The 15,100-nt window shown below is 40.8% G+C and overlaps 1 protein-coding gene across 3 annotated transcripts in view; it reads right to left on the reverse strand.

Annotated features, from left to right (window-relative positions):
• Positions 1–10,940, reverse strand: part of LOC131426970 (nuclear receptor subfamily 2 group F member 1-B) — a 171,512-nt gene extending 160,572 nt beyond the window's left edge. The window contains exon 1 of one of the 3 annotated variants that reach the window (XM_058589799.1): positions 9,476–10,938. In XM_058589799.1, the coding sequence (XP_058445782.1) occupies positions 9,476–9,989 (514 nt within the window). In that variant the 5' untranslated portion in view covers positions 9,990–10,938. Of the gene's footprint in view, positions 1–9,475 lie in introns of all 3 variants that reach the window. The other 2 variants (XM_058589800.1, XM_058589798.1) reach the window with 2 other exon arrangements.
• Between the last annotated feature and the right edge of the window lie 4,160 nt (positions 10,941–15,100).

A 15,100-nucleotide genomic window follows, 5' to 3' on the forward strand; every position in this document is an offset into this window, starting at 1 on the left:
CAGCCCCGGTTTCGTCTTCCAACCTCCAACCGGTCTAATGCAAAGATAATCTATTCCGGGTGCGCTGCATTTCGCACATGCAGTTAGCAATTATGATCGTGATGTATGGTGCTATGATTAGCATAGGTTGGTGGGTGCACTCGCTACGATCGCAATAATTGTCGGTCCAGGGACCTCGGGTGGAACGCGATCGATTCGAATCGTTGAGCCCGTAACGGGAACAACAGTTAGGTAGCATCGCATCTTCGACAACATCACGGACAACATTCAAAGGAGGCTTATCGCCTGACGATTTTTATTTTCTTGTTCATTCCCCGAGAGGGGAAACGACGCCCAACGTTCGGAGATAACGAGCAAACGTTACGCCGTTCCCCAGCGCCATATTGCCTTGCTCACGTTATCTCGCTCTCGTTGCTTCGAATATTTCGTATTTGGCCCAGAATCGATTCCGCAGTTCTGTTTACGAATTATTTTTAATTACCGGCTCTGGTCTTATCGGTCCAAAGTTCCAAGTGTCGAAAAAAAAAATGTTTTAAACCCTCAAGTCGCAAGTATGTTTCAATATGTTCACGGCCCGACGGCGTGAACCTTATACGCACCAACCGGTTGTTTACTGTCATAATTCAGTCGGACCGAAAACAAAAGAAAAGACATATCACTGCTCGGCCGCCATTAAAAAAAAGCGAAACTTGAACGGACGGACGGGATTGACGTTGTGGCAGGCGTAGTTGGCGGTGGTGGAGTGGTTGTCGTCGGTGATGTCGCACGAGCACTAGCAAGAACCGTCGGACGGACAGGGATGGCTGCGATTCGTCGAAAGAAACAAAAAATAATACCCGCGTATTGTAATGTAATAATACACAGAGACGAAAGGGTTTGCGCTATTGACCTGTGACCCGAGAGTCCGAGGGTGCTAGAGTGGCAATATGCGGTTTGTCACGCAAACAAAGCAATCCGCAAACATGGCGCCTGGGCCGTGAAGTGACTGTAAAGTTTGATTGTCGCACCGCAACTAGCAGTTAGACCAATCCGGCCCACTTTATTCGTTGCTAAACACGATAATAATGATGATGGTCATTTATTTTATTATCTGAAGAATTGAAGAGGTTAGACCACGCGAGTGCATAATAAACATACACACACACACACGAAACAAAAAAAAACTAGCTACTAAACCAGTTTAATCGTACACAATTTTCCGCTTTAGTTGATGAGCCACTACTGATATATGCATACGGGTGCGATTAATTGATGGCTGGTGACATTTGACCGAGCCGAGCTCAATCCTTTCCCTGTCGGTCTGACAGTTGTCATTAATCGTGAAAATAACCGCTCTGAAATGATGAGTTAGAAACTGGCTAGGTTTTTGGTGATAAACCGGTTCACTGCAGTTCATTTTTTTTGTTTCTTCTGTTACTCAAAATGTTGTTGTTATAACTTTTAAACAACATTATCCCCTACTCTGACACGGTGAAAAAGCTTCCGTGACATCAGAGTTCAAGAAATTGCAAGGGGTTCTTGATCCAGTGATATTGCGTGCAGCCTCCGGAGGCTGTGCCCGTCGAACGGACTGGGATTTGCTTCATGATCACACGTGGAAAAAAGGGGTTTGTTCCGAGCGAAGAAACAACCGGTGTCAAATGTCACATTGACGTGTTTTTCTCTCTTATTTTTTGTGGTATTTGTTGTACTTATCGCATAATTGAACGAAGCTAGCTAGATTTTGATCCCTCCGTTGATCTTTGAAAGGGGTGGGGGTCGAAAAGGACGGCTAAATTGAGCTGTTATTATTTTATAATGATTTCTATTTATTAGGTGGTGAATGTGCATGGATACGAGTGTTTACAAGACATTATACTTTATTGATTCCTGAACAAAAAGTATCACAAGATATCTCAAACGTAATTACGGTAATTAAATGACTGCATCTGAATAAATTGGCCTTTTTTCATTGTATTCTGTCCGTCAGAAAGCGATTTCAATAAGTGCGTTGAATGTCCGTCTAATGCCTAATGCCGCTTCGAGAGTCATATGATAAAATTGGACCGATAAAACAACATCCCAGCTTTGAACCATTTTGCGGTTAATTTTAACTTTTGGTTAAAATTTGACACTCGAGTGGTTAATTTGATGCTGTCATAAATAACCCGATGGTTATTTTCCAACACTGAAAAAAATCTTGCAATTAAGATTCTAATATGAATTCTTTAGTTGAAATTATTTCCAGTGGAAAATAAACCCAAAAAACTTTCCGTTCGTCAAATTTTGAAATGGGCCGCAGTTTTAGTTAAATTTAACTACTCGACACAAAATAACCACTCAAGTGTCAGATTTCAACCAAAAGTTAAAATTAACCGCGAAATTCACAGCCTTAATATAGTACCAAAAATAATTCTGATTTGAATCAACAATTGTTCAAAATTTATTGCTTGAAATAATCGAAATTTTTTCTCCGTGTTAGTTGTAAACGCATTTTTTTTGTTAAAGTGCGACATTTCTGCATTCCAGTAGTTATTTTTTGAGTGGTTAAATTTCACTAGAATTGTGACCCAATTAAGAGTAAATGTAAAATTATTTGGATTTATTTGTAACGGAAAATGAAGTGATAAAGTTGAATAATCATTGTAATACAGCAGAATAATAATTGTAATAGCTCTCTATATAGAACTTGAGAAGATTTTACTTTGATTGACAAAATATTTCTATTTCATATTTAAGTATTTCCTATAACGGATAGTGTACAGTAAATACACAGAAAAGATTTTCTAGAAGGATCTGAAAAATGCTTTTCTTGAATATTTTTTCCAGTGTCGGCGTACAACTATCTGACAGGTAAAAACACCAAGAAATTTTTTTCAGTTTCATGATTTGCCTGTTTCCGTGGTTCCTGTTCGTCGAAATATTTCTTCCTTGAAATTTTCAGTTTCATAGTCCGATTTAGTCGGTTGGGAAATTTACTCCGGTGTTAAACCTGATGTCAATCTCGGCGGAAGATAATACCAAAAAAAGCGCGTTAAATCGATATTTAATCGAAATTCCGATGAATATTGCGTTTTCCAAAATGTTTGGTTTACTATTTCCGAATTCTCAGCAATTTTAAATACCACACCGACATTCACAGCAATCGATAATTTTACCGAAATCTCAGTAAACAACTTTTCGGTAATCATAATTCGGTGAACAATCAAAGTAGCCTCAGTGCGAGACTGAGCGACGTGAAAAAAACGCATTTTTCAGATAGATAACCTGATTAGGTTACACACGAACATAACATAACCTCACAAAATTCTCCGAATGAACATCATTTGACAGCTCACGGTAGTTTGTTTACATGTCTACACTTTAATTTGAATACGTTTCAGTGGTAATGTAAATATACCGCCTTCAGTAGTCAAACATGCTCATTTGTAAAACCTAATAGAATCTTTTGCTTCGATTGTTGTAAAACTTTGTGAAATATTCCTTTGTAAGTATTAATTTCATTGTAGGAATTAATCATGCAAAATCTACTTTTAGCAAGTGGTCTTGCACAACGGATTGATTGGATTCCGATATGAAAAATTTCTTAAAATAAATTCATTAAAGGCTTTGGGTCCAACTCTTTTCTTGAAACAGAATATATTATTCAAAAATTGAATTTTCAATTTAATTTTATAACTTGTATTTTAATAACAGATTTTAATGATAACCGAAAACCTATGAGAAATATCATTTGACAATTTCGGCAATTTATCATGCGCATGACAGCGAAAATCTCATCGGTGATTAACAATTATCCCGAAATCAGCATATGCGTTTGCCGAAATTTCGATAAATGTGTTAGTTTTTGCCGAAATTCGGCCAGACAACTGTCATTTACGTTTTATATTTTTGCTTGGCACAACGCAGTTATTTTCTGGCGAAATATTTCGGAGATAATTTCCAGAATTAGTACAGAAGGAAGGCGTTAGAATCTAAGTTCTATCTGGTGAGTATAATAATTACAAATTATTGTTCAATATTTATAGCACTTCCAGATCTTGCTTTCTTTACCGAAAATTCTTTATAGGATATGTCGAAGAACTTCATCGAATGATCAACCAACATATTCTACAGTGGTCCGAATTGTATATTTTACTATACCTTATGATAAAAAAAGAACCGGAATTTTATTAAAAAACGCAAAATTTCAATTTTTAATAAATTTCTTTATTATCGCCTTCAAAGTACTCTCCTCCTGCGGCAATACATGCATGCCAATGCTTGATCCAATTTATAGGCCGCCGTAAGGTATGGCCTTTAGTTCTCGCAGCGAATTCTCTTTTATGGTCTCTATGGTCTCAAAACGCGTTCCCCGCAATGGCAATTTGATTCTGGGGAAGAGGAAAAAGCCACACGGGGCCATATCTGGAGAGTACGGTGCTTGGTTGAGTTTTTGACCAAAAACTGCGACACAACCAACGCTGTGTGAGCCGGCGCATTATTGTAAAATTGTAATTTTTGGCACCAGCCGAGAAGCGACGCGTTTCAAACCCAAAACATCAGTTAAAATGTGTTCGGCTGATCCATAAGAGATGCCCAACAACACAGCAATCTCTCTAATCGGTACAGAACGATTTTGCAACACGATTTGCTTCGCCGATTCAATGTTTTCTTCAGTAACAGATGTTGTTGGGCGGCCAGGGATTTCATCATGATCCAAACTTGTACGACCACCTTTGAAGCGTTTATACCACTCGTATGCCTGTGTTTTTTCTAGACACGATTCACCAAAGGCCTTTTCTAACATTTTCAACGTTTTGGAACACTTAAATCCATTTGCAACACAAAATTTGATGCACGCACGTTGTTCTAAATTTTCATCCATTATAAAAATCGCCACACGAAAATTTTTCAACTTCTTTGTATTGACGCCAAACAAAAACTAATCGTACGATATGCGTCAAAATTTGACAGAATGTGTATAAAAGTGTTGCCAACGTTGAGAGAATAAAAGTTTACCGATTATACAAGCGCGGGATTTTTAAAATGAAAATTCCGGCTCTTTTTCGATCATATGGTATGTAAGAGGACAAAGCGCCGAATATGTTGTTTGAAGTTCTTCGATATAACCTATAATGACTTTCCGACAGAGAAAACAGGATTTTTAGAAAAGGTGGAAGCTTTCAATGTATAATCAACATCAACACTGTAGTTACTATACTTACTGAATAGATAGTTGATTCTCCCGGCTTCCTTTTAGACAAATTCTATTTTTTACCAGCGGAAATTTTCTCCGAAATATTTTGTCAGAAAATAACTGCGTAGTGCCAAGCGAAAATGTAAAACGTATATGACAGATGTTTAGCCGAATTTTGGCAAAAACTAACACATATTTCGAAATATCCGCACACGCACTTGCTTTTCATTTTTAAATCCCCGCGCTTGTCCAATCGGTAAACTTTTATTCTCTCAACGTTGGCAACACTTTTATACACATTCTGTTAAATTTTGACGCATATCGTACGATTAGTTTTTGTTTGGCGTCTATACAAAGAAGTTGAAAAATTTTCGTATAGCGATTTTTATAATGGATGAAAATTTAGAACAACGGCTAACGAATGGTTCGGTATATTTTTTCCTTTCTTATTTTTGTTAGAATTGTAGATTCACCATAAAACACCAATTTTTCACAGAAACGAGAAAAAAAATTAGCACCAGTCGTGACTACGATTCCATTGCCAAAATAGATCCGAGAGAAAAGAACAAAAACGTTTATAAGTTCGGTTCGGTAAATAGAACTTAATTAGAAGAAATTTACCGTACTCGGTAACTATTCAGATTTACCGTGTAAAACGTGCACACTTAAGCCCAATTCTCGAGCTCGGTATAGTAAAACGTCGAGACAGATCGGCAACACACCATTTTTGCTGATTGCTCAGTAATCAATATTATGTTTTACGAGACTCGTTTAGTAGATTCACTGATATTTCGGCAAAGTGCATCTTTTTGCCGAGATTGGCAAAATCTTGTGCTGAACTCATCGGTGATTAACAATTATCCCGAAATCAGCTTTGCCGAAATTGTGTTAGCTTTTGACGAAATTCGGCTAGACATCTGTCATTTACGTTTTACATTTTCGCTTGGTACTACGCAGTTATATTCTGACAAAATATTTCTGAGAAAATTTCCGGTGGTCATCAGAAAAAAATGAAATTTGCCCAAAAGATAGTCGTGAGAATCTACGATCTATTCAGTAAGTATAGTAACTACAGTGCTGATGTTGATTATACACTGAAGTCTTTTTTTATGCGAATTTACGTACCGCATAACTCTGAAAATTCGCATAACTCTGAAACTTCGCGTAAAAAAAACCGCATAACTATGAAACTTCGCATAAAAAAACCGCAGAAGGGAAACCGCATAACTCTGAAAATTCGCACAAAAAAAGTCGCGTAAAAAACCGCATAAAAAGACCGCACGAAAAAAGACCTCAATGTATATAGCAAGCTTTCACCTTTTCTTCCAGATACTGCTTTTTCAGTCGGAAAATCATTATAGGTTATATCGAAGAACTCCAACCAACATATTCGGCGCTTAGTCCTCTTACATAAGTAAAATAATGTACATTTTTTTATATGTTTAAACGATAATAAAAGGAAATCTTAATTCTCAATTGAATGTTTACAATTTAAAAAACGAATTCTTTGTTTACTTTCAGTTGCTGAAGGCTCAGTAATTACTCAAACTCACTTCGTTGCTTTTTCCGAACGTTCAGTAATGGTTATACCGACCAGACAGTAAACTTTTTGCTGACTGTTTTGATAATAACTGACGTTAGTCAAATTTGAGATAGCCAAGACTCCGCAATTTTATCTTTTGCCGAGATGATTACCGAGTACACACCTAAAACCGATTCTCGAGCTCGGCATTTTGAAATGCCGAAGTACATCGGCTACACGACATTTGACTGATTGTTCAGTAATTCATATGCTCTTTTCCGAAATTCGTTAAAGTAATTTTGGCCTAATATTATGCTGAACTTGTCAGTAAACAACAAATATACCGATATCAGCAAATCCGTTTGCTGAGATTTCGAACAGTCGGTGAGACACTTGTCATCTAATGTCTCTTTGCAATTTTTCATAGCACCACGTCACCATTGCTCGTAGAGCTGAAAACATTGGTGATAAATGAAATAAGAAATCTTATCTGCTTCGCAAATATAATTATTAATATCTACTTAGTTCCAGGTAGATGCGTTGAGAAACACTAGAAAAAATTGACTTGTTTTCTTTATTGAATGCTAGATTGAAATGGTCATAATAAAACACCATATTTCTTCAATCTTTACTTTAGTGACTTATTTTACATACAATAATAAAGACAAATCCATTCCACATTCGGTTACTGATGACTCGGCAATTCATGATTCAATCCTGATCGCTTCTGCCGAACTAACAGTAAAATTTCTGCTGACAAGTTCGGCAATAATTGATTGAGTTAATAAATTTAGGATTGCCGATTATTTTTTTCATGTATAAAAATATCGGTTACTTATAACTTATAACGTTTTCGACGAAAAATTTACCGATCAGAGAAATCAAACCTTCATAAATCAATCAATAATCCTTTCCACGCTCAATTTCTGATGACTCGGTAATTCTAGATTCAGTTTGTTTGTTACTGACGATTTTGGTACGAATTGACATTCGTGAAATTTAGGATTGCTGAGATTTTCAGGTTCTGCCGATACGGCGGTGCAATTCTCGGCAATTTTTTCACCAGATTCAGCAATTAAATCCAATTGTGTACATCTTGTTCAGATAAATCGTTTATCTTTGCAGTGCATTTTCATATTTTCATTACCGTTTATTGATTTTTTTCTCACCCTGAAATTAAATCAATAACTATCCAAACTTGAATTTTGCATAGTATAAAATCGCAGAAATTTCGTAATCGCATTTTAATCAGATCATGATATTCAAAAATGAACATTCCCATATAGATATCGGAACGCTCACTTCCACAAAAGCAAAGTCTTGGCATTATATTCCTTTCGTGGAATTTGGCCTTTCTGTTTCAACAGACTTCGCAGCCGATTCTTAGCGTACAGAATCATTGCATGGCTAGTACTATGAATCCTACTGACACTAAGAATCCTTCCAGGTCGGGGCTCGAACATACGACAGCTGGCTTGTAAGACCAGCGTCCTATGTGTTGAACCGCCAACCCGGGACCACTTCCACAAACTATCGTAAAACATCTAGTTGAAAAATATCAATTTCCGAAAGTGGTAGATAAAAGCACAAACATCCTTTACGAAATCTCTGCTTCTATGAGCAACAAATTTACATATCGATTAATCAAAACTATTTTCTCCATGGGAATGCTCGAGCCTAGCTTGCAACATTTTCCAAGCAAGATCGAAGAAAAATGATTTTCCATAAATCTTCCGAACAAAAAAAAAATGTAATAATAAAAAAACGACGATTCAGATCACCCTCAACAGGACAGAAAAAAAAACGACCATAACCTCGAATCAGAGAGCCACTAAATAAAATCATAACAATTACGCACATACTTTCCAGCACACGACTCTCCCGCCGGTACGGAACCACTTCGGGGATAAAGAACTCATATTGCCCTCGAAGGAATATGATAAAGAATGCAGGAAGAAAAGCAGCAAATAACAACAGAAGGAAAGAAAAGAAAAAACCTGCAACTATAATAACAAAAAAGTGCACACACGAAACCGAGTGCGCGCGCCCTTCTGGCTTTCTCCGTGAGGCATCCGATCTAAGATGCAGTAACAGCTCGGTGCAAAGGCAAAAGTCAAATCTTCCGGAGCCGTTCGTGGCCCGGGATATTTGGCAAAAGGGCAAGAAGGTTCTGAATGAGTGGCTGTGTGTGTGAGCATGGATCTGTTGGTACCGAAGAAAAATTACTTTTTTATGCTTATTTGTTTTGATTAATTGTGTCTCAAATCGGGCTGAATGGTCCCCAACCGAAAGCAACCGAAGAAACCGACCGTTGGTTGCATCAGTCCATAGTGTTCCCCGATCGCGAACGAACAATAACATGGCGAATCTGTGGGGTGGAAAAAAAAGCGGAGGGGCCCAAAAGTGTCCCTCTTCCGTGAACGAGAGACACAATGTTTGGATGGAAGCCAGGAAAAATACGGCCTGCTCCGGGGGAAGAAGCAATCCCACAATAATCATAATTTTATTAAGTCCCCGTCCGGTGCGGTGGTTTGTGGAGGTGGAGAGAACGAGAGCGGGATTCGGTGGGAATTCGCCTTTCGGGAAGGCTGATAGCAATCTTCCAGATTGAGTCTCACGGTTTAAGGGATAAGCCGTCGTCGTCGTCGTTTCCCTAATCGTCGTGGTTGGTTCGCGTATAGAACATATGTAAGTCAGGTCCGGGGAAACGATTCCGCACGTTTGACGGAATTTATGCTGGGGATTTACTGGGTGGATATGAAAGTTTTATGAGCATCCGCGGCGACGGGACTTACCTTCGCATGTGAACTGTCCGTAGTGTTTGCCGGAGCTTTTGTCGCCGCAAACGACACATTCGATGTTCTGATTCTTGATGTCCTGTTGGCTCCCGTTCTGGGAGTTCATACTCTGCGAGCCCGGTGTGGTGCTCTGTTGGAGCGATAGAAATTCTTTCTTCTCGACTGAATTGTGCTGCGATACAGCCAAACTGCCGGCATTATGCTGTGAGCCGGATACCGACGATGATATGAAATCTTTCTTATCTACCGCAGAATTGGATTGCATTGATGTCACGGCCGGAGGACCGCTGCCTCCGCCGAGAGTCGTAATGTCCTCACTGGTGCTGGAAACGGGCAGATGGGATCCAATCGAGGTCGGATCCCGCCAGGCACCGTGTGGCGGTGGAGGCACCAGTGCCATCCCCCGAGGGAAGCCCAATTCGAGGGCACCGATTTCGGAACCCTGACCTCGGGGATTGTAGAACCCGGTCGCCGTCGAGGGCGACGGGCACAGGACACCGCCTCCGTACATGCTGAGCGAGTTGTGCGTTATAATATTGCTACCGGTTTTGGCCCCACAATCGGGGCCTACGCTGTCGAGGAAAATTTTTCCTGATTAGAGCACCGAGGATCGCTAGAAATCGTTCCGCCTGATGGATGAACTGTCCCGGAATGCACTCTGGTTTTACACGAAAAATGAAAACAACGGCTCCAGCTAAATCAAAAAACAAACTGAGCCTCGTCTTATCACAAACACACAATGATCATATTTTTTTTTGCTATTTTATAGAACAGTGCTGTTTTCCTTCTCCGATCACAAAACAATAACACTGGTTTTTTTTCTTGTTTTGTGCCAAGTTTTCCTTTTCGGTGATGTCTCGAAATTACTGCCGGATCACGTGTCGAACGAACAAAACGCGAAATGTTTCACTTGAAATAATTCCCCACTCACTCACGATCGTAGTAGGCCAGGAAGGTAGATCAAACGAACGAACAAACGCGCGCGCGTTCACGGATCACAGTGTCACGGTTTATGTCACGACTGATTACAATCCGGTGTCACATCGGCGAGCACACGGAAATGAACCGTAAGCAAGAAAGGCAAAAGATCGTTTCGCAATGGGTCGCAGCTGATAAGCCGTCGCCGCAGGCCAGTGTAAGATTACGGATGCGTCATACAGTAGAAAGTTACATTCACTCTCCGGTCTGCCGTCGCACGAATCTCAAAAAATCACGGACTACAAAAAAGCGCACACAGACAGCACCGCGTACCACTATTCAAAAGGCCTTCTTGTGCCTGACTGCCTAGAACAGTCAGTGCAAAAGGTACGCGACCCGACCCGACTCGACTCGACCTGTTTACCCCACTCTCACTCATACCCAATCGCACCGAGAGCAGCGCAGCCTCATACTACACACGTTCGCACTGTCTCTCTATCTCGGTCGCACCGATAGACTGACTGACTGACTGACTGGTAATGCTGTGCAGAGGCCAGACCGTGTGTTGGCATGCTTACGACGACCGATCAAATCCCAGCAGGCCCCGGGCTATCACTCTCGGAAAAGAGATGGCAAACTGCCAGTCTGCGGAAGTGAACCAGAGCGAGAGAGCAACCGTTATACACACATCGCTATAGAGACTCGCCGCAGACTATTCCGCTGCTACATCGAATTACACGAATGAGAGATGAAAAGTACGACACATTCTCCTCAACCAAGAGTTGGAACCCGGTACGGGGTACCGGGTTGGAGAAGGCAGAGCAGAGGAGGAGGAGTAGAAAGGAGGAGAACAGTCAAACAGCCACGGTCGAGGTTGTGCTCTCACACACAGAGCACAAAAAATTCGCCCCAGCCCTCCTCCCTCTCCGAAAGGCACGACCTCTGACAAACAATTCAACAGATGTTTGTGTGAGTGCAGGCGAAACCACGCCTACCACGCTACGGTGGTTCGATATTGGCTTTCCTTAAAACTGTTATACACACGATACATGCGAAACTGTTCGAAATTTTGTGCTACTTCCATTTGTCTCACTCTCTCGGACAACTTCTCTTTCTAATACTCGTGCAGAAGAGAACTGATAGGTTTACTGTCTTCTTCCCCACCCAGTGGGTTGTAAAGGGAAAATAATACGTGAAGTGGAGTGGGAAAGTACAAGGCAAGAGTAGCAAAAAAGGACCTCGAATAGAAAAATCAGTAGCAGCTCGGTTGCTCAACGTGGCAGGCCATAGTGGACCAGGCAACCGGACTGAGAGGTGAGAGGCAGGCAAAATTCCGTCAAATCGAATTATAATCGAGTCGTCACTTGGCCAGCCTTTGGACTTTTGTGTTGAACTTGGGCACTGGGAAGTCGGTCCCGATCTGGTCCCACAAGGCACAAGGAGGAAGGTCTTTTTGTGCTTAAAGCTCCCAACGGCATTATCGATCACTCTGGTTCCCGCTTTCCAGTGACTGTGACTGCGGTTTTCCAGCTTTGTGTCCGTATGGCTGCTGGTGTCCGGGCGAGAAAGGATTGGTGTGAGCTGACAGTTGCGAGCCTGCTTGAGTGATGGACGAGTGAAAGGTTTTGCTCCACCTCGGATTCATCCAGCCAGCAACGGTCAACGGTTCCGGAACCGGATTACGTTATCCTTCACTTTTCGCCTCGTTCGTCAGTTGGTTGTGGTAGCACTCACTGAAAAAAAAACCGAATCCTTTTATGCTGGATCCACTACTGTGGCCTGACAGCGGGGATGGATTTGCAATGACCGTTTTGTTTGCGGAGCAGTTTGGCGCGAGCGGACATATCTAGTTCAAACGTTCGCCATGTGACTGGAAATCCTATTTTCGGACCTCCTCTCCGAGCCGTTTATGATTCTTTTGTTGAAAGTTTAGAAGATTATCTGTTGACCGGGCAAACTGAGTGCTGCTGCTAGTAGTGCTGTGTTCGGGACGTCTCGACGCGGCGTTTTAAGGGTTGAACGTTTTTTATTTTCCTGTCGTGGTGTGTCACATTGTATTCAGGTTTAATTGTTGGTTTTTGTTTTGTTTGGAACTTTCTCATTTTTGTTGGTTCGAATATAGAACACTACCAAAATCGATAGGATTCTTAAAGCTGATACGTTGGTGTTCTTGCAACAAATAATTGATGGAAATTCATTTTGGTTCGTAATAAGAGTCAAACACTTTAGGGTAATAATTTTTACTTACTTTCTGGGAACAATGACAACTGAAATCTGTTAAAATGCGACTAGATTGTTTATCGAAATAGATATTTATCTTTATTTGTTAGAATCCATATGCAGATGATTATTTTTATCTTCCTTTCTCACATTTAGGAAAAAATCGTGTAAATTTATATCTTCGTATAGTCGGACATTTACGAGCTTCTGAGATGACACCTTTATACGATTGTTTTAGCACATATCTCATGCATTTTGATATATTTGCAAGGTGCCGGCACATGTGCATTTACGTCTCTGTAATAAACTGGGAACTTGTTTGTCACTGATTTGAGTTATTTTCGGCATCCATTGCGTCACATCACGCTTTTTTATGTGATTACGGTCAATAAACCATCTGTCAACATCCAACTTGAAGACGTTTTGCGATACTTGACTAGATACGGAATGGGAAATCTTTTCTTTTTCAACAATTGTGATAACTATTTTTAGCCGATACCAAACCTGTTAATGATAAAATTCAATATTGTAACGATTTTTGGTATGAATCGTTCGTGCCGAATATCGGTTACCGTAACACGGGAAGAACACAATCTCAGACCGAGCAAATGTTGCAGAAACTTGTGAATTTTGTGCGGAGCGAAATAAAACGCGTTTAATTAGAATTCAACATAACTCCATCTTGTCTTTTTTTTATTCTCTCTCTTCTCAATTCAACTTACTGAGTTTCTCGGCGGCTTATCTAGATAACTCCAATCTAGGTTTAAAAACGCTACACGATCATGGATTCCGTAACACAGCTCCCCTCTGAAGACTTGATCGTCCCGACAAGTCCCTAATCATGTGACTCGTAAGGTGCCAGGCGATCCAAGTGAACAACCTTGCTGCTACAGTTATCACGACGAATTTCGTAGATCAGGTCACTCAGTTTCCGTTGCACACTGTACGCACCATCCCAATCGCATTGAAGTTTTGGAGATTTTCCTACCTTCCGTACAGGATTATAAAGCCACACTTGTTGACCTGAATTGAAACTGATCGGATTAGCGCGTTCGTCGTAGTGCACCTTCATGCTTTCGGCAGATAGTTTCAAGTTGTTCCTTGCCACCGTTTGTATGTCCCGCATAAAGTCAAGTTTCTGTTGCAAGTATGAAGGAAGCGATAAATTTACATCTGAAAGAACTTGCGAGCGCCACAAATCAATAGAGAGTCGGATTTCTCTCCCTAGGGTAAGTAGTGCTGGACTAAATTTTGTGCTGTTGTGAATAGACGCTCTGTAACTCATCAAGGCCAACGGTAAAATGTTATTCTAATATTGCTGATCTTTGTCGACAAATTTCGCTAGATAGTCCAGCAAGGTTCGATTCATTCTTTCGACGAGACCGTCGGATTGAGGATGTAATGGAGTAGTCCGGATCTTTTACACACCGAGAATTTTAAGAAGTCCTTTGAATACCTCTGATTCGAAATTTCTTCCTTGATCAGAGTGAATTCGCCTCGGTACACCAAATCTAGATACTACCACAGAAAGTAGTGCTTCCGCCACAACATCAGCAGTTTGAGTGGGAAGCGCACGGCCTCCGGCCATTTTGTGAAATAGTCACATATCACAAAAATCCATCTATTTTCCCGAGAAGTTGTCGGTAATGGACCCAGAATATCGATTCCTTACCTTTCGAATGGTTCGCTCACAATTGACGGTTCTAGGTTACATCTAAGACGCCGATTTGGACCCTTTCGAGCAGCACACATCACACATTCCAGGCACCAGATCTTAACATCTCTCGATAAACCTGGCCAATAAAACCGCTCTTTTACTTTTGACGTTGTTTTTGCGATCCCATAATGACCACCTGTGAGCCCATTGTGGACACTGTTCAAAATATCGGGAACTAGCGATCTGGGCAAAAGCATTTGCAGCGTGTGTCCACTTACTGAGTAGAATTTTCTGTACAATACGCCATTAACGATTTTCAGGTCCTTGAAAATTTTCCAATACGCCTGACACGTCGGTGTATAATGTGAAAGCAGTGTGGCATCTGGACGATTGCCACTCTTGATCCATTCAAAGACAGCGCGAAGATCTAGGTCATTTGACTGCGCTGATTCCATATCGCTCTGTTGACGAGTTACTCTTTTACAATCTTTAACGATTTCATCAGCTGGCTTTAACTCCATAGTATCAAATTTCTCGCAGTGTCTACATCCTGGATGATAGCAAGGCCTTCTTGATAGTGAATCGGCATTCTGGTGTTTCAAACCTGGTCGATGTTCGCAGCGATAATCGTATTGAGAAAGACGTTCGACCCCCCAGTGAAATTTGTAGACCCGCATAAGTCCGATCATCGGTCCGATTATCGGACCGATTGAGCACGATATAGGGCCGATCGTAGCGCTTCGATCGGCCCGTCATCGGACAATTCTGCACCATTTGCATCAACCGCGCAGACCTAAAAAAGCTTTATGTTTACATTATGTATCGCT

This window comes from Malaya genurostris, chromosome 2 (assembly GCF_030247185.1).
Source record: "Malaya genurostris strain Urasoe2022 chromosome 2, Malgen_1.1, whole genome shotgun sequence".
NCBI lineage: Eukaryota > Metazoa > Arthropoda > Insecta > Diptera > Culicidae > Malaya > Malaya genurostris.